The 26,124-nt window shown below is 33.5% G+C and overlaps 2 protein-coding genes across 9 annotated transcripts in view; both read right to left on the bottom strand.

The window, feature by feature from the left end:
• Positions 1-22,634, bottom strand: part of LOC123674062 (b(0,+)-type amino acid transporter 1-like) — a 31,190-nt gene extending 8,556 nt beyond the window's left edge. Inside the window, exons 1-2 of one of the 5 annotated variants that reach the window (XM_045608904.1) lie at positions 22,474-22,634; positions 4,112-4,312 (exon numbers count right to left, since the gene is read on the bottom strand). In XM_045608904.1, coding sequence (XP_045464860.1) covers positions 4,112-4,312; positions 22,474-22,492 — 220 coding nt within the window. In that variant the 5' untranslated portion in view covers positions 22,493-22,634. Of the gene's footprint in view, positions 1-4,111; positions 4,313-5,305; positions 5,438-8,451; positions 8,647-12,213; positions 12,356-22,473 lie in introns of those variants that run through there. The other 4 variants (XM_045608903.1, XM_045608908.1, XM_045608906.1 and 1 more) reach the window with 4 other exon arrangements.
• A 507-nt stretch (positions 22,635-23,141) lies between these two features.
• The window catches only part of LOC123674060 (kazrin), a 122,307-nt gene continuing 119,324 nt past the window's right edge, over positions 23,142-26,124 (bottom strand). For 3 of the 4 annotated variants that reach the window (XM_045608896.1, XM_045608898.1, XM_045608897.1), the window contains exon 17: positions 23,142-25,594. In XM_045608896.1, the coding sequence (XP_045464852.1) occupies positions 25,154-25,594 (441 nt within the window). In that variant the 3' untranslated portion in view covers positions 23,142-25,153. The remainder of the gene's footprint in view (positions 25,595-26,124) is intronic. The other variant, XM_045608900.1, reaches the window with a different exon arrangement.

The following is a 26,124-nucleotide window of genomic DNA, read 5'->3' as shown; positions in this document are numbered from 1 at the left end:
TTCTTGTAAAAAGTTAATCAATAAAAAGAGTTTTTTTTTAAATTATGGGCTACATCTGCAATATTCTCAGTTCTTCTTGAACGACGTATACGCAGTTTCCATTCTTCACATCACTAACAGTAACTATAGCCCTGACAGCTAAAATTTTTCTACCAGTTGCACTATTGTCGGCCGAGAATGTGCTTCACGACTACCCAAAAATGCTTTAGTTTTGCGAACTGTCACTGCAAAATTTTCACCATTTTTGCAGCGAATTTTAACAATTTCAAAGCGTTGTTGAAGCGTGTATCGTTCCATTTTTAGTAGGTATTTGCGTAGTTTTTGTCAAATGTGAAAAGATGACAGCTTTGGAAGTGACAGCTGCCTAGGGGACTATATATAATATGAATTGATGAAACTGAGATCATTTGTTTAGAATATAAATGTTTGTTGACTAGGTAGGTTATTTGAATATTTTACGATTGAAGAGGAAATAATAAACCGTATTTTAAATGATGCAGTTTTCAATTTATCTATCTAATTGAAAATATCAGTACGATTCAACTCTTTCTTTGAACAATTCTTAAGCTCTTTAACTGAAAATAATGAGCAGTAATTTTTCCCACAAATTTTCTTCCTTTGTTGTACTAATAATGGACCAAATGAAAATAATATAGTAGTTAGAACTATTCCAGTCGTCGTCTTGATTGGAGATAATAAAAGGACAATAAATTCGACCTCGTCTTTAGCATCACTTTTGATGAATTATTCAATTCTAACAGAACGTTAATCCTACTACTTCAAATAATTTAGTTCTTTATGAACTCATTCAAACAGAGATTTCAAATTAAATAGTGGGTAACAACTGAACGTTTGTTGACCTGTTGAATTCCCCCAAGAGAAAAATTAGAAAAGAGAAGATATTCGAAGAGATCAATATTAAAATTATCAGGAAATGAGTGTAGATTCAATTGTGGTCATTTTGTAGGTTGTTGACACCACTATCGCTTATAACATGTTTGAGTTCAGTTCCCTAAATAATGAACTGTTCGAGATCTCCAATTAGACTAATATAAAGTGAATTAAGTAGATATTGTGAGTATTCTCTAATTAGAGTTTTAAAATAAAAACACATTAGCAAATTTGATTCGATGCGAAAATCAATACCTACCTATATTTTCGAACACAGTTAAATAACAAAGAATGCCTCAAAAATGGATTATTTCCACATAAATTTCATAATTTAGGATATAATTATTATAATTGTAGTTTTCTATAATAATAGCATTCTACAATTGATAATGATTGAGATTTATGAAATTAATATGAATGAAAAAAAGATTAAATACCTTATTGGCTGAAAATTCGGAAGGAGTTTTGAAAAAAAACTGAAGGGTTTTTCAATAAGAGGTTTAGAGGCGTGAAAAATCGAAATCGAGTGCGTCTCTCAAGAATAACTGAGAGTATTGCTGCTGTAGCCCGTAGTGTTGACGAAACTAATTCGATTCCTTGTCGATCTTGGGAATTAGAATAAGGCATTACACAAACGCAGGGCCGGCGTTAGGGGTGAAACAGTGAAACGCTTCTATTTGAGGGGCGGCTATTCGGCCCAGTTTGCTGGCTGCCTTTTCATATTTCATCCTTGATTCTTAAAAACACCATAAGTTTGTTCTGCTTCGCTGCGTTCGTCAACATTCCATGTAATAAAAATCTCCGAACCGCCTTCACTAAGCAGCCTGTATAATAAATAAAAAATGGCAGTCCAATCAATATGAACAGAATTTTTTTTTTTACCCTCATTGAAAAAGGAATAGAATCATTTTGTCTCTCATAAATTGGAAGATGTAGACGACGTTTATTTTCAACAGGAAGGCGCTATGTGCACACAAGCCACGTAACAATCGCAATTGTGATCACAATTGCCAGAAAGATCTTGTTATTTAATAATAATAATACCTTAAGACTGTTTCCCTGGACAACGTGAAAGATAAGGTCTACGCCAATGCTCCACAATCGATTCAAGACCTTAAAGATGGCTTTCTTGAAGACAATACAGCCTCAAATGTGCTAATGGTAATGAAATATTTCATGGAAATGATATGGCAGTGCAACCGTAGCCATCCTTTTTGCAATGTGATAAACATCTCTTAAAATATAGTCTTTTGTTATTGATATCAAAACGAAATCTCTTATTGAAAAACCCTTTATTAGAACCAATAGTTCACTGTGAAAAGTATTGTATACATAATTTTTCTCAAAGCACATGATTTTCATATGATGAAAATTAAATTTTTTAAAACGAACTATTCGTGTTCTATTCAGCCTTCATACTTCATGGATCATCCATGGAATGGAATTGATATTTTTCATCATAAAATTCTGAATAGCCTTCATTGTTTCTCAAAAACAGATTATTTCGAATGGTGATTTTGTTTTATTATTTCCAATTATTATCCACTTGAATCGCTTGAAAAGAAATTTCCGACCCTACTTGAAATGTGATAGCTTCCATTTGGAGATTTTTACACTACAAAAATTCATTCATAGTTTCATAATGAAAATCGAGGAATTGAACTAAAAACATCACTTTGTATCTTCAAGTTTCTCAAGATGGAACACCATCTTGTGGTTGCTCAGTTCAAAACGAAATTAGAGATATTTCTTACTACAATCACCGATTTTTATGGGGTTTTCACATAATTTCCTTCAACAATAATTTACATGTAAGCAAGTAAAATATTTTTAATATGCGAATGAAAAAAAAGAAAAAATTATTGGTAATTTTTCGTTTTTCGCAAAAAAAATTGATGATATTGTACTTAGTACCAAAGTTTGACTGATACGCGAATAACCACGTGGTGGTAATCCCTCTTAAGTTTCTTAGAAGGAACTTATTAGGACTAAATGATTCCGGGTTCGAATCTCACTGCTCGATATCCTTATAATTTTTTACCTTCTCCTCATAGCACTCTATTTTTTATTTCACATCACAATTTTGAGCCGGAAATGCTCTCTAACGATGATGACGAATTCGTCCAACTGTATACATAACTTCCGAACAGAAGAAGAACGTAGAAACTTGAAAGGCCCTTGTTAAATTCAATAATGGGCAAAATTTTACTGAGGGTTCCATAAATATGGCCGTTTAAAATTTTGTGTTATTTTCAAAACTGCTGATGAAACTTTGGATTTGGATGTAGAATTACAATTTCGAGTCTCGTACAGAATTTCAAACTGGGTGAATAATAACAATCATAGGTAATTCAAATATTGAAAAAAAAAATTATCCAATTTTTTCGATAGATTTGAGCTTTTGAGTATTGGTATGAAATAACCTACTGAGACTTTGTTGAAGTTCAAATTCAATATTTGAGCAAAATTTTGATCGTATCATCAGAACCATAGAAAATTCGATTGGAATATCGAAAAAACCGAGCAAAGAAGACGTGAAGTCAGGATCTTCAGGCCGCTGCTGCATTCCTTCGCCAATACGCTCTATTAGTGATGACGTCACACACCACCATTTTAGTTCTTCTGTCAGTGTTCGGAATCCAAACAAACAAATTGTCATTCAAATTAGTACGTTGTCGTTTACAAATTGGCTTATTTTGATAAATTAGATTATTTAAGGAACGATTTTACTATTAATTGATAGACAGGAGGAACGAGATCAATGCCAGTAAGTTCGAACTTGAAGTTTAACTAATAAACACGACTTTTTACAAAATTTGGGGAATGATACAGGATTCAAACTCACTGGTATTAACTTCGTTCCTTCTGTGTATCAATTAATACCGAAATCGTTCCTCAAATACTCTTATTCATGAAAACAAGCAATTCCTTCAACGACACCGTACTAATTTGAATGACAATTTATTTGTTTGGATTCCGAATACTGACAGGAGAACCAAAAATGGCGGTGTGTGAAGTCACACTAATAGAGCGTATTGCACTCTAGAAGACCACATGCATACCTGAAACAGTTTCTCTGTGGTCTCTTACGAGTACTCAAAAGCTCCTGACTTCACGTTCTTATTTTCCCCATTTTTTTTCACAAATGAGTATCAATTAAGAAGGGACCGAATTAATGAAATAAAAAATCAATTAAGGCGGCAACGTTTGATGAACTTACCTAGAAGAGAAACAATTCCACAAACTGTCCAGACGACAATGCACATCCCAACCGATCCTGAATATGCCAGGGCCGGAGCAGGAGATACAAATATACCAGATCCTATCATAACCGAAAGAATCATGTTAATGGCCGAAAAAAGACCCATTTCTCTCTTGAGCTCCACTCTTTCTTCATCTTTCTTCTCTTTTTTGTCAACACCTGCAACAATGAAGAATATATCATAAAAAAATTGTTATTTTAGGTCTTTTGTTTATTCACATATTTTTGGTGGTGAAAAAATATATAGAAAGTGTGAAGCTTGTTTTAATCATAATGATCAACCACTAATTAGTAACGGATGGAGTATTTCAACTTTTGTTTATTAATTATTTTGATGAGAACTTCCTCCAAGATCATCTGTATTTTTAATTCTTTGTTCTAACGATCTTACTAGGTAGATATATTTTGCAGAATTTAAGTAAGTTATTTCGACTGGCAATTGATTTGAATATTGTTTAATATTTCTAGCATTTTAGTGCACGTATTTTTGAGAAAAAGTTACTCATTAGGTATTCACATATTTCGGGAATTTCATTATTTAACATAAAATATTTTGAAAACTTTGAGATGTGTTAAATAAGATATTGCAGATACGGATAAATATTCGAGAGGAAATTGAAATATTAAATAAAATAAAAATTAGTGATGTTGAAGTAACATATTACCAACCTATGTATCAGCATTTCATGTAAACGAAACTGGAGAATTTAGAATATCATATTGACAAAATTTCAATGGCATCTTTCATTCGAATGAAAATATATTAAGTAAGTACCGAACCATATCGGAAAGAATAAATAAAAAGCTATTGTAGTGCTTTATAACCTTAATTTTATGAAGTGAAGAAACGCAATGATATCTGAAGTTATATCATGGAAATAATTCCAAAATAAAGGGAGCTATTTGACGAAACGGAAATTCGAAAAATAATAAAAAAGCATTTTCTTTAAATCGATTTATGTGTTTCTATCAACTGTCTGAATCACTCAATTGGGAAAGTAAATTTGCATGAAATGAATATCTAAGATTGATTTGATAGTCAATGCTACGTACGTAAAATATTTGTGATGATAAGATTTTTTTACGATTTTTCCACTTGAAGTACCAACAAATTTTTCAATTGAATATAATCTACAAGCGGAAATGCACTACTACCTAGTTCTGCTCTCATAACTTGCACTAATTTCGGTGATGTCACTACATAAACTTCAGATTACATCTGAATCTTCGGTATTCAACGAAATTAAAATAATTTTTGATCAAGGAAAAGCTTTATTTACTACGTGATAAATATCGAGGCGAAACAAAATATTTAAAATTGAACAAATGCCTCTTCGTCATTGATTACAATAATTGTTTATGCACTTCATATCGGAATGAAAAGATAGCCAATTAATGATGACTGAAGCATTTTCATCCATGGAATGAATGATTTATATATAAAGGTATACCTTTTTGAATGCTTGTTCCATTAATACATACCGTTGAGTCACGATCCTGTGTTTTTCAAATTTTAAGCCGAGATTGATCTCGAATTATTAGATTGGCATTACTGATAAGGAATTCCGGGTCAAATTCAATTCTGACCGTCCGTCATTAAACACGATAAAACTTGCACATAAAACTGGGGTAGGTTCGGATCTAGAACGTCGCGGAAAAGTTTTTTGATGAGCAAGATCCGAGTAGGGATTCCAGACATATGGTGGTTCAAATTTTAGTTCTCCTAATAATATCAAATTTATGAATTTAATCAAGAGGAAATTGAGCATTTCGATATAAATTTTAATTTTGAGCATTACAACGAATTTCATGGTTATCGTTTCATCATAACCATAGAAAATCACAGCAAAATATTGAAAAAATTATTAAAATTTATACCCAATACTTCTGTGATCTCAGTCAGTCGACTTATTTGATATTATGCTTTTCAAGCACAATATCAAAAAAAAATTTACATAGGTTGATTTTCAGTTTGTACAAGGTCTTCCAATAAGAAATTTCATTTTGAATAGTCTGGACAGGTGTCATTTGAAAAGTTAATACTACGCCATTCCTAAAAATGGAAGGTTACACGCTTCAATAACGCATTGAAATTACATTGGCGTACAACTTTGCTACCGTCATTTTTTTTCCCGAAAATTGAGGCTATATTGTAAAAAACTGGTTATACATTTATGATTCAAAGTATTGTCCATCGCAGGCCACTACTTTCTTTCATCTTTAGAGCAGCGTACGAATCCCGCGTTGAAAAATCTGGTCATCTTTTGAATCGACCCACGAATCGATCCTATTTTTCCTTTCTTCATAAGACCGGAAGTTCTGGTCAGGCAGGCCGTGTGCCATTGATCGAAACAGGTGATAGTCCGAGGGAGCAACGTCTGGAGAATGCTGCGGATGGGGCAGTACTTCCCATTTCAATGTTTCCAAGTTTGTCTTGAGCACTTTCGCAACATGGGGTTGAGCTGTAAAATCACTTTATCATGTCTCTTGCTGTATTACGGCCATTTAACTTTCAATGCTCGGCTCGAACGCATCAATTGCGCTCGATAACGATTGCCTGAGATTGTTTCAGTCGGCTTTAACAACTCATAATCTACGCCCCGCTTGTCCCACCAAATACTGAGCAAAACCTTGGAACCGTGAATATTCGGCAGTCAACGTGGAAAGATAGCCGGGATATCCCCATGATTTTCTGCGATTGGGATTATTAAAATGAACCCATTTTTCGACTCCAATCACAATGCGATGCAGAAATCCCTTTTGTCTTTTTCTTGCAAGCATCCGCTATTCACAAGCAAAAAAACGCCGTTCAACATATATCGGCTTCAAATCGTACGGAACCCAATTTCCTTGTTTCTGAATCAATCCCATTACTTTCAGGCGTTCTGAAGTTGCGTCACTCCCAATGATCCTGCCAATTCTTGTTGCGTTTGACACGAGTCTTCATCAAGTAATGCCACCAGTTCTGCATCTTCAAAAACCTTCACTCTTCCATCGCCACTGTTGGTCTTCGACCTAAATATCACCTTTCTTAAAACGTTCAAACCACTCTTTGCACGTTCGTTCACTAATAGCAGCCTCACCATAGAAATTTGAGAGCATTCGATGAGCCTCAGTCGCATATTTCTTCATATTGAAGCAGACAATTAAAACCTTCAGCAAATGACGAGGATTTGGCTCGTAAGCTGATATATTTAATCGAGAATAGCTGATATTTCGATGTTTTATGTTTACAAATACCTAAACTCATTGTATGACATCTGCGATCTATTTATTTCGACTACCACATACCGCTTCAGCCATCTATCGCAAAACGGCTTAAGCAAAGTTGTACACCAAATATTAAAATTCACTACAATAATGATGAAAAATTTGGAGTCGCAGTTCGTGAAATTAAAGCATTTTTGGGCAGTTGTAAATCACCTTCTGGGTCGCCAATAGTGAAACTGGAGAAAAAATTCAATCTGTTGGGACAAGTTAGTGATGTGAAGAATTGAAACAGTGTGCGTCGCCCAAGCACAGCTGATATTATTGCTACTGTAGTCCGTAGTGTTGACGAATACCCAGGTTGGTCGATTCTTCGGAATAAGCCTATGATTATATCCTGAATTGGAAGGTATTGATGCGGATGACTTTTCTTTTCAACAATTGCAATTTCGCAAGAGTTTTCTGGTCGAGATATTTTTCGAATAGGTGATCACAATCACCGATATCTTGTGATTTAACAGCTCTAGTTTTTTTTTTTGGTCACGTGAAAGAAAAGATGAGCCAATGCTCCACAATCTATTTGAAACATTAAAGATAGACTTTGTGAAGTTATCGAGCATATATAGTTCATAATTAAAATGTGCAAATTGATCATGGAAAATTTCATGAAAAGGATATAGTGCTACAACGGTAGCCGTGGCGGCTATTTGGCTGATATCTTTTTCATCTTTAATAACATCCATTCCTCTTTACAATTAAATGAACATCCATTGATTCGTCTTAAAGTATAGATCTTTTTTTATATCATCAAAATGAAACCCTTCATATGTATGTGAAATGATCTCTCGAATATCCATGTCAAATTTTAGGATTGTGTTATTAGAACCACAGCATTTTAATTGCAATGAATGAGTGCGCGAAAGTCTCTGACTCTTTATAAATTTTTCCCATGAAATTCTAAATATAAACTCGGTTAATTTCCTAAATTGATTTTTTTATATTATTTATGTAAAAATGGAAATGACAACTATCGTATTCATGAATGACATTGATATGAATAGAATCGATTTGAATAGTAGTAGAATAAATACCTGTTCTTGACGAAATTTTGGTTGTTTTTTAAACAACTGTGCAATTAAACACTCTCTTCCAACTGACTTCAATTTCTATTCAATAATCAGAAGGTACTATTGGAACCTTATCACTCGTGTCAAAGAGAAATAAATGAATCTTTTGACCTTGTACCATAGTCTTGAAGTATTATTCGAGAAAAATTGAGGAAACAATCAGTGAATTTAATTATATGCTTTATCAATCTGGGTGAAATCAGTTGATGCAGAGAATCACTTATGATCATTCAGTAAGCATAAGTTGTATGACCTTAAACGAAAACAAATAAGTACCGACCACAAATGAAACTGACTGACGCTATTTTTTTGCAATACAGTTGAACTCAACTCTTTATTTTTATGATGCTAATAACTTTTTGATAACTGACGAAATATACCATAGATAATCTATAATATATTCGACTCATTTGAATGTACTGACGGTGTTTGGTTTGGAATACATTATATATCATGTTGAGCGCTTGTTCTTCGATGTCTTTATTTTTTGATTATTGAACTTGGAATGAATCCGTGGTTAAATTCAATTCTGCCCGACCATACAGGGTGATTCACCGCGATGGCCTATCAGACAATCATCTTTCTCCCTAAAATATTTTCATTATCTCTACAACTTTCGGTTATATCGGAAACAGAGTACTACAACCTTATTTCAAATGGCACAACCAGTATATTTTTGCATCATTAGATAGCTTATTTGACGAAAATTTTAGCAATATGTCATACCTTCAGTAAAAACTCAACGGTTCATGAGTTAATGGTATTCTTATGAAAATATGACGATGAAAACTCATATTTTTTCAATATTTCTTCAGAAAAATTTTTTTTTCGAAAAAACCTTTTTCGTTTTCGATTCTGCGAATACGTAGTATTATAAGAGTGTTTGCGGTTTGGTAAAAAAATGAGCAGGGTGTTTATCAAAAGATCATGAACTTGGACAACTCAAATTCATCAAAACTCAAGATTTTCAAATTAGAACCTATATTTTTATTGCAGTCAATTCTACGTATGCAACTTACTTACGAAAACCATATACCTTTTTTTTTTGAGTATATTAAAAAAAAAATAAGAGTCCTCGTCGCCAACATTGTCTTCATAAGAATTTCATTAACTCTTGAACCGTTCAGTTTTTCCCGAAGGTATGGCATATTGCTGAAATTGCCAATAAAAAAGTTATCTGATAATGCAATAATATACTGGGTGTGCCGTTCGAAATAAGGAAATAGTAGTCTGTTTCCAGTATAACCGGAAGTTGTAGAGATCTTAAAATATTTTTGGGAGGAAGATGATTGTCTGAAACCCCAACATGCAAATTTTCAGCACAAAATTATGATTAGTTTTCCATAAACGTCTGATAGGCCATCGCGGTGAATCACCCTGTATAATCTCGCATTTGGATTTAGAATTGCTCAAGAGTTGAAGAAATATTATTTTGTGAGCTTGTTTTACGTTTTATCATGAAAAGACTACCTATTTACATTTTTCAGTTTTGTTGTGTAGGTACTTTAAAAGAAACCAAATATACGACTCCTATTGAATTATTTACCAAATGAAGCATCTTTTTGATAAATACTCTTTGTCTAGAAATACAATTTCAGATTGACAAAATATTAAAAAGCAACCAAAAGAAAAATCAAATAATACAAAACTGTTCGGATTGATTCAATTTTGAATAATTTGTTTTTTTTTAGTTAGTTTTTAAAATTTGAAATTAATTAATGGATGAACTTGTTATGAGTTCCCGTTTCCAACAGTTTATAGTGGACGGTTTTTGCAAACATGTCTGCAGGCGAAACATTCATTGAAAATTCCATATATTTCGAGAAAAGTAATGACTTGTCAGCAGCAGCTTTTGAGCGCTCATTCATTCTAAGCCAATTATCTACGCCTTTACGGAGCACTTTTATATCTATATATGTATCTATAGTTATGTAGCCTCCAAGGATGCAATTGGCGTATGAATGAACAAGCGCTTAAATGCTCATGACCTCAGGTCAGTTCTTTCTCAAATTCTATTCCGTTTTTCTATTCTATCCGGTTGTCCGGTCGTAAGCACGATAACTCTCGAACAAAAGAACGTGTCCCTGTTGTTTTCAGAACTGCATATTCGATCGAGATGAAATTTTGAATTTGGATGCAGAATGATAACTTAAGGTCTTGTGCAAAATTAAATGTTGATCGCATAACCAGAACCATAGAAAATGTAATAATATGTAAGAATATCGCAAAAATTTACGAATATTTCCGTCACCACAAAACCAACGCAGTTGAGGTTTTGGATGTTTATTTAAAATAACAATTACAAACTCGCGGCAAATTTCAAGGATACACTTTATCAGACAAAAAAAAATTTTCTGAAGTCATGTTCGAAGTCCCAACAGGTGGCCGGCTAGGTTGCTTGATATAACGTCTATGGACTTTCACCTTTGGAGAAGATTAAAAAATATAATCGTCCTCATAGACGTCAGATCAGGCAACCTAGCCTGGCACTTCGAACATGACTTCAGAAAAAGATCTAGTATACTATATTTTTGAAATGGTAATTTTCAGCTCTATCGAAATATCTAGAAAGATACAGAGTGTCCAATTTGAAAAAAATTTCATAGCAATATGAGGAAGAAGAGCTAGTCAAATATAGAGAAATATACAGGGTGTTCCATTTGAAAAAATGAAGTTCAATCAATATTTTGCCCACTCTGTATATATTTCGTTTTGTGAAATCATTTCAAAAAACACTAGTGGATTTCGTGAAACTTCAGTAGAAAAAATTTTTTTTGTACCTCTTTTAGTAACAGTAAAGGGGGGGGTCAAATTATGGTGAAAAACCCGGTACACTTACAGCACGGAAGTGTATGCCGATATCATACATTCATTTATGTTTTGTACGATGGAAACGTACGCTGACAAGTGTATATAAGCTTGTTTCTGAGCAATAATTTCGTGCAAAAAAGCGCAAGAATGACGAGCGCTCAAAAATTCCTGACTTCACGTCACAATTTTTAAACATTTTGTATATGCCTTCGTTTTCGAAAATGAATTTTCTGGAAATTCCAGACAATTTGGAGTTAATTTGTTATCATTGTTTTTCTCGGAAGCGATAGAAGTTACGAAAAAATTGCAGAGCATGCAAAAGTTTTTAGAAGAAACACATTCTCATTTCCAAATTCTTCAAATTTCCAGCAACACATCACAAAACGAAGTTCATTCTTGTATATGTTCAACCTCTAGATAAAAACCCACAATATTAGTATTATATTATATGAACATATTCTGAGGGAGAGAAGAAAATTAATGTCAAGATTAAGGTACTGATATTTTAAATTCTGTTTGGAACTATTGAAATGAAACAGAAATTAAAGTTCTTTTTCCCAACTGATTCTGAAAAAGCTCGTTGAAAATTACAAAATATGGCTACAAAAACATGGTGATAACATATATAATTACCTATAATTACTAAATCACCCCATTGCATCATGTATAAAATGGGATGATGAAATATTCTGACAGATTAACTAATAACCTCTAGACGAATTTTCATCACAGAAATCATCCCTTAAATATCTTCCCACTAGTTTTTAAATATTTTGATGATCAGAAAACCGGTAAAAAATTATATAAAGAGCCGGTTTTTCTGTTGTACGCCAAATGTTAAACCCACGTGGGGATGAACGAGTTTCAACCCCTTTCGCAAAAGTGTTATAGTTGGTTTTATATAATAAAGCTTACCACATACATTCATCACTTTGGAAAGTTTCATTTCACTGCACTAAACTATTTCGCTTCGAATGTTCTTCTTTCCTAACCTAGAATCACCTCGGAGGTATAAAAATTTTTACTACGAACGGCGATATGCCCAATGACGATCTGTCTGTCGTTGTGAATGCCTGACAAGCGCAACTTGAATAGAGCATCGGGGTGCGTGAATGCATCGATTTCGCAAGCGTACGGAGCTTTACCTGAATCAGCTGATGGACAGTTAGTCTTGTTAGGTTTTTTTTATGACCTGTTGAAAATAGGATTATCTCATGTTATCTGGAACTAATAGTGTGATGTCAAATCGGGATCTGACTTTCGAATGGGTTAGATATTAGGATGTGGAAGCATCTGAGAAAGAAACAAAAATAGATTGTTTAAATAAAACAAAACAAAGTAATTTTTATAATCTGATCTGGTGGGTATTTGATTGTTAGTCCTTTACTAAAATTTTATTGTGATTTCAGTAAAAAATATAAATAGGTACAAACGTTTCGGCAAGAACCCTCTTCCATGTCTAAAAAAATAATAATAAATTACAAACATCATATGAAAAAACATCATAAGAATCACAATGAAATTTTAGTAACAATCAAATACCCAACAGATCAGATTATAGAAATTAATATAATTAATAATAATTATTGAAATGTTTATTTGACCCACATACAAAGCTTTCTAGTTTTTTCAAGTGAGTTTTTACAACAGCACCCCATCCCAATATTCCATAAAGCAGATGAGGCTGGACCAGAACAATGAAGAGCCTCCTCAGCAGCTCTAAATCGCAAAATTCTATTAAATTCTTGAACTTCGGGACAAGCATACGCAACTTATTCACCAGATGGTCAACCTGATTATTCCATCTAAGATGAGCATCCAAACAAACACCCAAATATTTGAATTTATACACTGCATTGATCTCACGTGAACAGCCGCATTCTCTAAATGATAACGTTTGGAAATTGGACATTCCAACAGAGGTGGCAGAAAAGGGCATGAAGCACGTTTTTTCATAATTGAGGGTCAACAGTCGAGAATCGAAAAAATCTTTTTTCTACATTCATGCAAAAAGCAAAACTATTGAACTATATTTAGTGGAAAAAGAAGTTCTTTATTGCACTCATCTGTCATTCTCCTTCAACGTGCTGTCATCATGACAAACATAAACGTTCAAACCCACTACATATTTATCAGATATGCTGTGAGATTGCAATAGAGTTCATTCACTTTCAACATTGAGGGTAAAAATAAAGTTTGAGTTAAATTGTTCGTAACGTATTAGTTCCTGTTTCAATGCAAATCGATATTAATAATATTATTCAAGTTGCGCTTTTCATTTTCCTACACCTAGTGCCGCACCTCAATAAATCATTTTTTGCTATTTGCATGAACGTAGAAAAAATGTTGTATGCAACTCGTGCAAAAATTGTTTATTGCACTTGTTGCATAAATAACTATTATTATCATGAAATCACCTTCCGCCAAACTACTTATTTGCTCCCACGTATCAGCTTGATAAAATATAGCGGTATCGTCTGCAAAAGCAACCAATTCACCCCTACTATTTAGAAACAATTAGTGGGATAAATAAGTTTCAATAAATAAAATAATTTCCACTACCTTTGTTTTTAGTCCAGTAGATATACATTTTATCTGGAAAAAATTCCGAACTTAATGAAACTTCTACAGGTTGTTGGCATGACAATGTCAAGTTATCCAACACGAGGACCCTGTGCTAACTTGAGGAGGGCCGAAGAACCTCAACATTTTCGGATTATTTTCAGTTTTTTGCTCATAACTTCTGTACTAAGTAGTTTTCGTCCAGAACCTTCATTTTCAAAGTTGAAGACCATTGAATTCTCTACGATTTTGTATTCACACACTTTTCCGTAATCCCAATATCAATTGAGATACAAAATCAAAATAATAGTCCAGTGACAAAGCAAACAAAGTGGGGTCTGCTGGAAAAAACTCCGAACTTAATGAAACTTCTATAAGTTGTTTAGGGGTGCTGAGGGATGATTCTGTCAATGTGTTATCCAACACAAGGACCCTGTGCTTGAGGAGGGGCTGAAGAACCTCAACATTTTCGGACTTTTTTCGGTTTTTTGCTTATAACTTTCAACTTTATTAATTTTCGACCAAAACGTTCATTTTAAAAGTTGTAGATAATTGAATTCCTTATAATTTCATTTCCCGAAACTTTTTTTTTTACTTTATATCAACAGAGTTACAGCCAATCAAAATTAGAGGAATTTTCTCAAAATGTCAAAAATTGGCAAAAAACATAGGTTTTGACCCTCTAACTAACAATTACCAGCCGTTCTATGATAATTATAGTAATTACTCATCAATATCGACATATTGAACATGGGGAGGTGGAGAGGAGAGTTAGCTTTGACTAAAAACCTATTTTTATGTGACGAGTAGATATTTCAATGATATCTAGGCATGCTATCACCTTACTTTAAAATCCTGTCAACTCATAATTATTTTTAACCTTTTTTTTTTTTTGAACTTTCTTCGGGTTATATACAATAATTATTTCCAATTAATTCTTGGTTATTATTTATTGATTTTACCCAGTTGATCTAATTATTAAGGTTAAAAATAATTATGAGTTATCCAACACGAGGACCCTTCCTCGTGTTGGATAACTCGACAGAGTCATACCACAACACTCCGAACAATCTGTAGAAGTCCCATCAAGTTCGGAATTTTTCTAGCAGACCACACTTTTTTTGCTTTGACTACTGAACTATAAATTTTATCGACTATATCTCAATTGATATTAGTTTTACGAAAAAGTTTTTGAATACAAAATTGTAGAAAATTTAATGATCTACAATTAAAAAAAACGTTTTGGTAGAAAAGTACTTAGTTTAGAAGTTATGAACAAACAACTGAAAAAAGTCCGGAAATGTTAAGGTTCTTCGGCCGTACTCAAGTAAGCACAAAGTCCTCGTGTTGACAGAATCATCCCACAACACCCCCAAACAACTTGTAGAAGTTCGGAATTTTTTCCAGCAGACCCACCTTTCTTGTATTTGTCTATTGGACTATTTATTTTATCTATAATTATAATGAATTTCCATCAAGTAGGGATGGAATTTTTAAAAAAATAAATAAAATTATCACCTAAAAAATACCTGCCCTAGAAAACAATTTACTGCCTACATTAGATAATTATCTAGTATTGCCAAAAATTTAGACTGGGTACTTTGATACTCCAAAATATACCAATGATTAGTAAAAATCGAGAAAAGCACTGATTTGGCGTGAGGAGCTTTTGAGAGGTCATTCATTCATGCTCCTATTGCATCTTGGGAGATCAAAGAACTGCCTAAAAATATAATATGACTAATATGAGATGAGAGAAAAAAAAAGATGAAATTCATGATCATCTCAAAGAATAAAAAACTAACCGCTCAATTGAAGATCCACAACATGTTTGTACAAAGAGTCACCAGCTATACTTACTTAGGAACAAACGTTAATGAAGATTGGGATCACTCCATTGAGGTGAAATGTAGAATCGAGAAAGCCCGAAGTGCCTCCTTCAAAATGAAAAACCTTTTACGAGTACTTTAGCTATGAAGACCAAAATAAGACTACTGAGGTGCTATGTCCTTCCGGTGCTTTTGTATGGTGTCGAAGCATGGACATTAACAGAAGCGTCCTGCGAGAAATTAGAGGTGTTTGAGATGTGGTTGTACCGTCGTATTCTGAAGATCTCATGGGTTGACCACAACACGAATGCAGAAGTTCTCCGCAGATTCAACAAGGAGAAGGAGATCTTGTACCAAGTAAAAAAACGAAAACTTGAATACCTGGGTCACGTTATGAGAAATCCGGAGAGGTATCGACTTCTACAACTGATACTACAGGGAAAAATTCAGGGAAAGAGAAGCATTGGACGACGAAGAATATCGTGGTTGAAGAATTTGAGAGTTTGGTTCAACTCAACAACCACAGGGCTATTTCGGGCAGCAATTGATAAGGTCCGTGTCGCCATCATGTTAGCCAACATCCAGGATAGGCCCCCAAAAGAAGAAGAAGAATATGAGATGTGATTCACTCAGTGGCGGATCAACCGGTACACTAAGTACGCTGAAGCGTAAGTCCCCGAGGTCCACAGGGACCCCCGATCGAATCAACTCTTCTTCAGAATGAAAATTTGTCCTGCAAGTGAAAATAAAAAATAATGAAATATTAAGGAATAATAAAGTGTAAATTGACACAATCACACGAAACGCAATCAGATATAGAGCAAAAATTCAGCTCAGTCAGCAAAACAATACATCTAATCAGAAAGGTTCCGCTTCTGATTGTTGTCCCCAATTATTTTATCTGTCTGCATTAAATACCTGCAACAGTGGCAATAAAGTTGTCGGCATCCCTTTGAAATCTAGGTACATGCCACCGTCTATATTGTGTAGAGGGAGGTATGCGAAGTGGTTTGGCATTTTTTAGTTCTAAATATTTATCATATTTATTTTAACTGAACAGTGATATTGGTGTAAATGAGCAATTTATTTTCAACTTTTAATTTCTGATTCGAGTGATATCATTTTCTTTTTGAACTATAAAAAGTAACTTTTATTGTTTCAATTTCATGTTTTTGAAATCTCACTCTTCCATATTTTTCCAAATACTAGACGTCTCCGATATTTCAAAAATAATTGTTCATTTTCCAATCAGGGAATTGTTTTCTAAGAAGGGAGAAAATTTCACTGAGTCTTTTTACTATTCATTTCCACTTGATTGCTTTCTACTAGATATTTACTATTGTGAAGGAACAATTGTTTGAAGCCGAGGTTTGGGTCGGTATTCAGCGTTATATTTCAATATTCTATTTTATGTTTAGATCTTTACGATTAATTAATTTTTGGCCGAATTTTCAACTGGTCCTTCACAATGACCTGAGGAAGATAATAAAACTGATGGTTTCCAGGAAATAATAAAATAATTATAATAAAAACGAAAACACTATTGATAACGACAGCAATTCTATCATTCAAACTGACACGGAGGTTGTAAAAAATTCTGAGTACAGCGGTGAAATAATTACAAAATTAGAATTCGATAGCACTACTGATAAGTACACATCATGATTTAGTATTTTGGCCACAAACTACAGTCATTAATGACAATGATATTTTGTGAATGTTTCTCCGAAAAGATTTTTTATATTTTCGATTGAAAGTGATATAACGATCTGGATTATGATGCTGCAATAAAAGAATTTGCAGACATGAAAAAATATAATCAATTGGTTAACTTTTCAGCAATTCGTATTATAATTCATGTTTATTTTGCAGATATTTTTCATCTCACATTTATTTATTTTTTTTTTGTAGAAAGAAATATTGATTTGTATTTCGTACCTGATTTACTCTTTTGAAGTTGTTTGCATTTTCATTCATTTCGATTAATTTCTTGTATTTGAATTGATGTACCTCAAATTTTATCAATTGAATTTATGTTTGTTCTATTAGGTGTACAAATTTTATGTTTGCTCTATAAAACTGAATTCTGAAATTGTTTCGAAAAAATGTAAAAGTAGAGGGGGGGCCCGAAAGTTTTCAAGCGTAAGGCCCCGAAAATTGTCGATCCGCCACTAGATTCACTATGATGTCATTGTCATCGGTTAGTTAACCTAGATGAGGGGTATGATGGTATGATCCTCTTGAATATTGTACATGTATTGTGTTTCATCATAAACTGGACAAAAATATGAAGGATAATTCACTGCGATGGCTTATTAGACGTTTCTGGAAAATTAATCATAATTTTGAGCTGCACATTAGGGTTTGAGACAATCATCTTTCTCCCTAAAATATTTTCAGACCTCTACAGCTTCCGATTAAACCGGAAACAGTTTATTACTCTCCCATTTCAAATGGCACACCCAGTATATTATTGCATCATTAGACAGCTTTTTTGACGACAATTTCAGTAATACGCCATAACTTGATTATAAACTCATTGGTCTATAGTTAATGAGATTCTTAAGAGAAAAATGGTTGCGACGAGGACCACCATTTTTTTCAATATTTCTGCAGACAAAGATGCGCCCCTAGGCTCATATTATAATTACACTCTTTCTCGTTTTTACTTATGGTGGACTCAAATTTAAAATTAAATAATGGTACATGAAAAATTGCCTTCACATTATTATTGAGCAGAGACTCCAACATTCATTGCTATTGCCATAAAAGGTTCTCATTTTGCATTGCATGGTTTTCGATATATGTTTTTTAGTTTTTGATATCTTTTTGTATAGATCCATAGAAATATACCGTATACCGTAGAGTAGGTTAGGATTCAACAGGCGTTTGTATTGACAGGCCGGTGCGAGTAATTTTGGCGCCTGAAAAAAATTATATTTCGGCGCCCCTGATGCTGAAAAAGCATCAATAACAAGATGATCTCTCTCATAATCACACAAAAAAAAAGAAACAGAACCTTACCCGATGATAATACAGAACTTTCTTCTTTCGATGAAAAATCTTGCAATCGTGCGTAAAAAGAATTTAAATTCTAGCTAATGAAATGGTGATTTGAATAGTAACTCGAGTGCATACTCCAATAACTCCGCTTCAGAATACTTCGGCAAGTTCTTGCTCCATCAGATTGTTTCAAAAATAGGCTCAAAGTTCTTGCCATTTTTGATTTTTCTGGCGTTTTTACTAATTGTTTCTTTCTATAGTCGTTTCCACTGGGTTTCTTTTTTTTTCTCAAATTTTTACCAACAATAAATTCGTAATAATACTTCACGTGAATACTTTCGCAGTAGAGTCAAATTCAATAAAACAAAATGTATGTCGATGTGTCTATCTCGGTGTCTATTTACCTTATATTTTCGTCACTGTAGGTATCTTAATTTATTTTATGTAATGTGTCGAAGACACATTAATGAAACAAAACAACAATAAGAAAATTTCTTCGACGCCGATGAATAATGCCTAAGTACTATATTTGATTTTCAAATCCACATCACACTTCGTATACGATCGAAGAATGATTACCTATCACACCACAAAATACTAAGGGCGGTAGGGCATAGAAAGTTTCAGTATTGCTTCGAAAACTAATTGGGATTACAAACATTTGTTTCGCTGAAAATATTCAGCATTTAATAGTACCTAATTTCGAATACAAAAACGTTAAAATTTTGCATATGTTGAATGTGAAAACATCGGTTTCAAAATAACTCGGAAGTGAAAGTAGTGATGTTTTTATCTTTGTGGAATATATAAAGATATTATCCCTCTTTCAATGATATTCAATTTTTGTTGGACTTCCATGAGGTTTGTAGATTTTTATTGAAAGGAATGTTGACAAACGCAGCGGAGCGAAACAACCTTATGTTGTTATGTTTTTAAAATAAAAAATGAAATATGAAAAGGCGGCCAGCAAACTGGGCCGAATTGCCGCCCCTGAAATAGTGGCGCCTGAAAAGGTCGCTTCACTCTGTTTCACCCCTAACTCCGGCCCTCTATAGATAGCTCTCGTTATGTTCTTCTGGGTCCAGCACTAAGCAGAACCATAAAGGGCTTCAAGAATCTCCCTGGAGAAGTCCTCTCCAACCTCATTATTATAATTATTATCAACTGAGGACTTGAATATATTGAATTGTATACTTACAGGATGTTTCAAACAATGTTCTAAAATTTTCTGAGAAATTTATTCAAATAAATATAAATACAGCAGATGAATACAATATATTATACGTGGTTCATATTTTCCATAAAATGCATGATAGGAAAGTAACTGCGTATGCAGATACACATCATTAGGACAATTCCAGACTAAATTCCACTTGCATAAAGGAACAAAATATGCACATTTCAATTGGTTTACTTATACATACATCTTTGGTTAGCTTAACTAAATTTATACCAATGGACATTTACAATAAAATTACAAACAATACATCACAAAATGTACAATTCTACTCATCGAATCGAAGCAACATCTCTCAATTGAAATCAATTTACTAAAACTTTCACAACTAGTCAGTCAATCGTTTTTTTTTTCGACAACGTTACGAATATTTCAAATACTAGATCAAAAATTATCTCTTCAGGCATATATCTTCAATATCGCAGCGAAAGTACAAGAGCGTCCATTTCATCTCTCATTTGACATAAAACACATTTAATTTAATATTGATAAACTTTCTGAGAATTCATCATTTTTAAATCATCCGAAGGAAATACATATTTTCATACCTTTTTTTTCTCTGTATCAGGACGTTAGTTTCAATATTACATTCATTATTTTTTCATCTAATCTTCAAAAACAGTCGAATACTAATAATTTTTGACATTATTAGTTGACTTTTCAAATTTTTAGATATACCTACAGGATGAGTCTTAATGTAATACATTAAATTTAATTGTAAATTCCTCTGATGAAACTCTTTTTTCATTTATAATTTTCCCTGTTTGGGATCAGGTAAAAACGTATACGCATTTATTAATGGTCAACCTTAAATATCTCAAAAATGGTGCGTTTTGCGGGAAACGTATAAAAAGGAAAAATTATAGTTTGTGAACGATTGAGTAATGAGGGTGACTTTGAATTAAACTAATTGCTTTCTTTATGCTAATAACGAACAGTTTTATGGCGTGACTGTTACTTGAAAACTATAAGAAGAAAAAATTATAATTAAAAAATATTTCTATGGTTAAATTTGATGTATATCTATAAGACTCACCCTGTATCTTCATATATTCATTCAAAGTTTCGTTCAGGCTTGTTTTGCATGGTTAAAACATATTAGCAATTTCGAATTGAAAAATTCCTTATAATTTTATATGTAACTAGATTCTTAAAGTTCTTTTTAGAATAGGTACTATTCCAAAGTGCATAGATATACAGGGTGATATCTATTTCAGCAAAGGGTCTACATCATATTAAATACATTCAAATCACCGATATGAGATACAGCACGATGGTATTAATGAGCGATCTTCATAGCTAGTGAATCAGTGGGTTTTCCATCAATATCCCTACATAAACAAATTCGATACATCTAGGTAGCCGACAGATTTATTGAATTGAAGGTCTTTTTCAAGATCTAGATAGACAAAACTGATGGCAACGACCAATTTCTATGAAAAACCCAATTTTGAAAATTGTACATCGATATCCTTCATCGTTTTGGAGTTATGTTTGGCCTAAAAGAGCTATAATGTTTTTTCTCTAACTGCATCAACAAAACTCAATCAAAATTTTGAGTTATGGCAATTTTTTCAAGATGAATCCTTGCAATGAACACCCTGTAATTCTGAATCCATGATTAATATCGACATATGGTTTTCACAATTGAGTTTGAAAAAATCATGCCCAGACAACATTTGTTTTAATCTATCTTGTCATGAATAGAACTTTCAAACGTATAAAACAAAGTAGTGAATCTGTACTTAAGGTAGAAATGATTGTTTTATGCCGCTTCAACAACAATGATGTCATCTTCAAAACTAAAGCATTAGTTTCCGAAGATGACAACAAATAAGTCTTAGTCTTCGAACAGCGTTGTCAAAACGCTGTTTAGCAGGAAAAAGTTCCCGTTGAAAAAGTCAAGTTTACTTCTATCTTAAGTATAGGCGACAGACGTCAACCCTAAATAGTGAATCTATAGAAAATAGATCGATCTTTATATGAACGGTAGCTCCATACAATCCATAGATTTTCAATTTGGGATAATCAATATAAAAAATAACGATATTCTTCATGAATTTTGAGAACATACAGCAAATAATTGTAATTTAAAGCTTAAGGGAAAAATTGAGCATTATAGCGACAAGATAACAAATTAAGAATTTGATGATTCAAAGATAAGAAAAAACTGACAAAATCAAAAGGCCTACAGGATCTACTAGATCCGCAGTGACAATAGATTTATATAGTAGACCAAGAGAGCCTAAAAATCTACAAAGGATTTAGGTGGTTTATATATGATCTTTGTGAACTTCATCTATATTTTCCACGAATATTAGAAGGCAATGGGAAATCTCATAGACTTTAATTGGTTTATCGTAACATATTTGAATTTAGTGCAGTGATGTTTTAACGGATATTCTGTAGTGCTTTTGATTGTTATATAACACATTGTTATTTTTATTCCGTTGAAATTATTCTTGAAATATAGGCTATTACTGAGACAATTTGTTAATATTTTGAAAATATTCTATTAATATTGAATATTATTTTATAACTTACTGCTGATTCCTCGATACATTAGATCACATTCACGTGCCTCTAGACTAATTGTGAATACACAGGTAACTTATTGAAAATAATTTCTGGTGGTGACATGTCAAACAAGAAGAATTCTACTGTAGAAGCTTCGAAAGAATCTATAGAATACAATACGACTCTAATATTTGTCTTGGCTCTTAACAGTTGAAATTGTTGAATTATTGTGAAGGTCAAATTAAAAACACAAACAGTTGATATTAACATATTTAGCAAGAATTATGTCATATTCAAATAATGTTACGAGCAAAATTTGTATATTTTTTGCGGGCGCAAAACGAATTTATTACAGCGTTAAACTTGATTGAAGAAATTTTGAAATCAGTTGGAAAGTCTATTTCTGTATATCTGGCGTTAAATTATGCAGCAAATGAACTCAGCCATGGTTTATTACTTGCTAATGAATAAAATTGTCTTTTCTTATCAACTGAGTGAAGGTAGACCCAATTGGATATTCTCAAAAAAGTTAAAACAAGGTAGATTCCGCTTGTCAGTCTATAAGTCTGCTCGAATTTTATAGCGTTTTTCTAATTTCGGCCAATTACATTTATGGTTTATGGAAAGAGAATGTACTATGAAGATATGCAACGAATAATATGTAATTTCTTATTGCAATTGCAAATTGGTTCAGAAAAATGTATAGATGGATATAAAGTTGAATTGTCAATCGTAAACAATCATTTTAAAAATGAAAATCTTCATCAATTATGAACAGGTGTAAGAAACGAAAATCATTACAACATGAATTTGGAATAAAGATGTAGAAATCGAGATAACCTTGTGATATATCATATGGAATATTATGTTCCTTGATTGTGGATTAGATGGATATGGAAGAAAATTGATGAAATGTAGATGTCTAGAAAAATGATCTAACTGAATGGATGAAAAGAAAATCTGCTGAATGAAATACATAAAAGGAAATAACTAAAGGAATAGATCGACTCTAATAAGATATTGAGGTTCCCAAAATGTGAGGTCGAAATGCAAATGAATAAACTTGGCGACTTAAAATGTATATCTTCATGAAATTAATGTATGAATTTTATTATATAATAATTAATTATAAATAGTATAATTAATGGTTAATCCACTGAAATTTTCACTATGTAGCCAGCTTTCATATTCTGAATCTCCAACAGTATTTCAGAGGTTTGCTGAGTGTAATGTCTCAGCGTTTTTACGTATACTCACGAGCACAAATATGAAAAAACAGGTTCCACTTTCAGCTTAGAAAAAATTGAAATTTTTTACTGTTGGCGACTTCAAATTTTAAGACCGTCACACAGCCCAACATTCTTGTTTCCAAGTGTGGCAAAAGGGGAGATTCATATAATTATGATATATTCGATGTGCTGAGGTTCATCATGCCTGGTTCTTGTTTTTGAGATACACAAAATTAGTTTTATGAATTATGGTAATTGAATCTGTACCGATTTGATCAGCCAACGAAGAAATATTGTAGGTATATAACAGGTAGAAGACAACAGCCCTTCGAAGTCATTTTTTGAAGATCTATAGGCTGGTAGTCTTAGCCAGTTCAATAAGGAGACGGTTGCATTACTTAAATTCAAGGGCAAGAAGACATCTAAGAGAACCTTGAATATCACCTGAACATAGAGCTATCCGTCGGCAAAGGACAGAACACCACCAATACTGGTTTTGACCACATCACTATTCGGTTTACAAAGTGATAGTCGACAAAAAAGGGTTTGGAGAGGTCCAGGCAGACTAGAGTGATTGAATTTTGCCCGGGATGTTGTGCCCTTTCGAAGCGGATCAATAATGTGCTAGTTTTTGGTCGCTGTATCCCTCTTATCATCGTTGAACGAACAATTAATGGTACGATCTACGTAGAAAACATCATTGAACAAATCATTGTTCCCCACCACACAGAACAAGAAGGGTTCAAAACGTTCTTCAAGAGAACAACAGCTAGAGAATTAACTGGCCAACAAACTCACAAGGCATGAACCCAATTGAACACGTAAAGGAATAATTAGGGAGGGCAAAACCAACCTTCGAATTTTCAGGAATTGAGTTTAGCCTTTCAGGAAGGATGAAACGATATGCCTGAAAATTTAATTAATGAGTTGATTCGTGGGATGCCTAGGCGTATTGGGCAGTTGAATTAAAGAAGAGGTGATAATCCGGACTATTGAATTTGAATTCAGTTGTGGAATAGCTATAATCAATCAAAAATAATGGATAAATTTCGATTTTTTCTCATTTTTCCTATTTTGTCTCATCCTGCATAAGGAAAATGAGAGTAAAAAACAAAGATTCTCTATCGAATATATTGGAGTTGAAATAGAGGAAATAATCATCTCATTTCCGGAACATAGATTGTTTATTTCTGGATAAACCTAGGGGGGACCAAGACTTTTGACGATGTGTGCATTAGGTGTTTGGGGAAAAATCTTACCCAGCCAAATGTTCCTAATCGCTGGCTCTTGTAATTTGCCGGTAATTATAACAAAGCGAGAAACATTTTATATCTCAAAAACCAGAACAGTATTTTTGATAAAAATAAAAAAATGCCTGTTCCAAAAAGTGCTGGGCCGTGTTATTATCCATCTCATCTCGCTTCGATAACTAAAAATCAAAAGTGCAACTCATATCGCTGATTTGAATTCTCCGAATGCTACGTAGGCGCGGGTTCGCTGTTGATGGCGTCGATGTCGCTGATGCTCCTCACCCTCCTGTGCTGCTTCCTGGGCTTGTGACTGGGCTTGCCGCCCACGAACACTTCGAACGGGTTCAGTTTGCCGGAATGGGTCGAGTTCCTGTCCCTGTCGGGCTTCGGCAGTGGGGGATTCTTGGTCTCGTAATCTTCCATCGATCTCCTGTTGAGGTAGATGTCGTAGTCTTCGGACTTCCTGTTGTACATCGACGGGGGATGCTGATTCGCGAAGGGCTGTGCATAGATGGGGGATTCACCCCCTGATCTGGAAGCTTTGTAGAAGTAGGTGGGACTGGCTCTGCTCCTTATGGACGAGCTTTCGGAACTCGAGGTGGGCGAGTGCTTTTCTCTATCTCGTTCCGATTTGGTCTTCGACAGGCCTAAGGCTCTCGTTATGGATCCCTGTAAATGGATGGCGGGGTTAGTTTTTCAATTAATGCTAGGTTTTTGTAAGTAAAAAGGGCTACACGTCATAGGATCTCATCCTCTCATTATATACTAGTGGACGCAGCCGATGTAGTCTTGTCATATATTTGGGTTTCGTTTCGAAAATATTAATAAAAATATCATTAATATTAATATCACAAAGGACCACGCACCCACTTAAAGGGAAGTTGGCTTTCGGTGAACTTGCTTGAGTTTTTTATATGTCGAAGAACTCTCATGTCGATCAAATGTCTTTATTGCATCACAGCTTGAATTCAACCGTTTAGATAATATAGGTTGCCAAAAAAATTTTTCAAATGGTTATTGGTTGATAAATTTTTACGAATATATAATGACTGACAAAGAAAATGCAACACCCAGAATGAGCTGTTTAAATTTTTCTTATATAGATGGTATACCAAGGAGTAAATGATTGAAATTTGAGAAAAAAAAAACGGAAGGTTTATAATATTTCATGAATTTGTCAAAAATGTGTTTGTCCACCG

This window comes from Harmonia axyridis, chromosome 2 (assembly GCF_914767665.1).
Source record: "Harmonia axyridis chromosome 2, icHarAxyr1.1, whole genome shotgun sequence".
Classification (NCBI taxonomy): Eukaryota; Metazoa; Arthropoda; class Insecta; order Coleoptera; family Coccinellidae; genus Harmonia; species Harmonia axyridis.
This window is presented reverse-complemented; position numbering and strand designations above follow the sequence as displayed.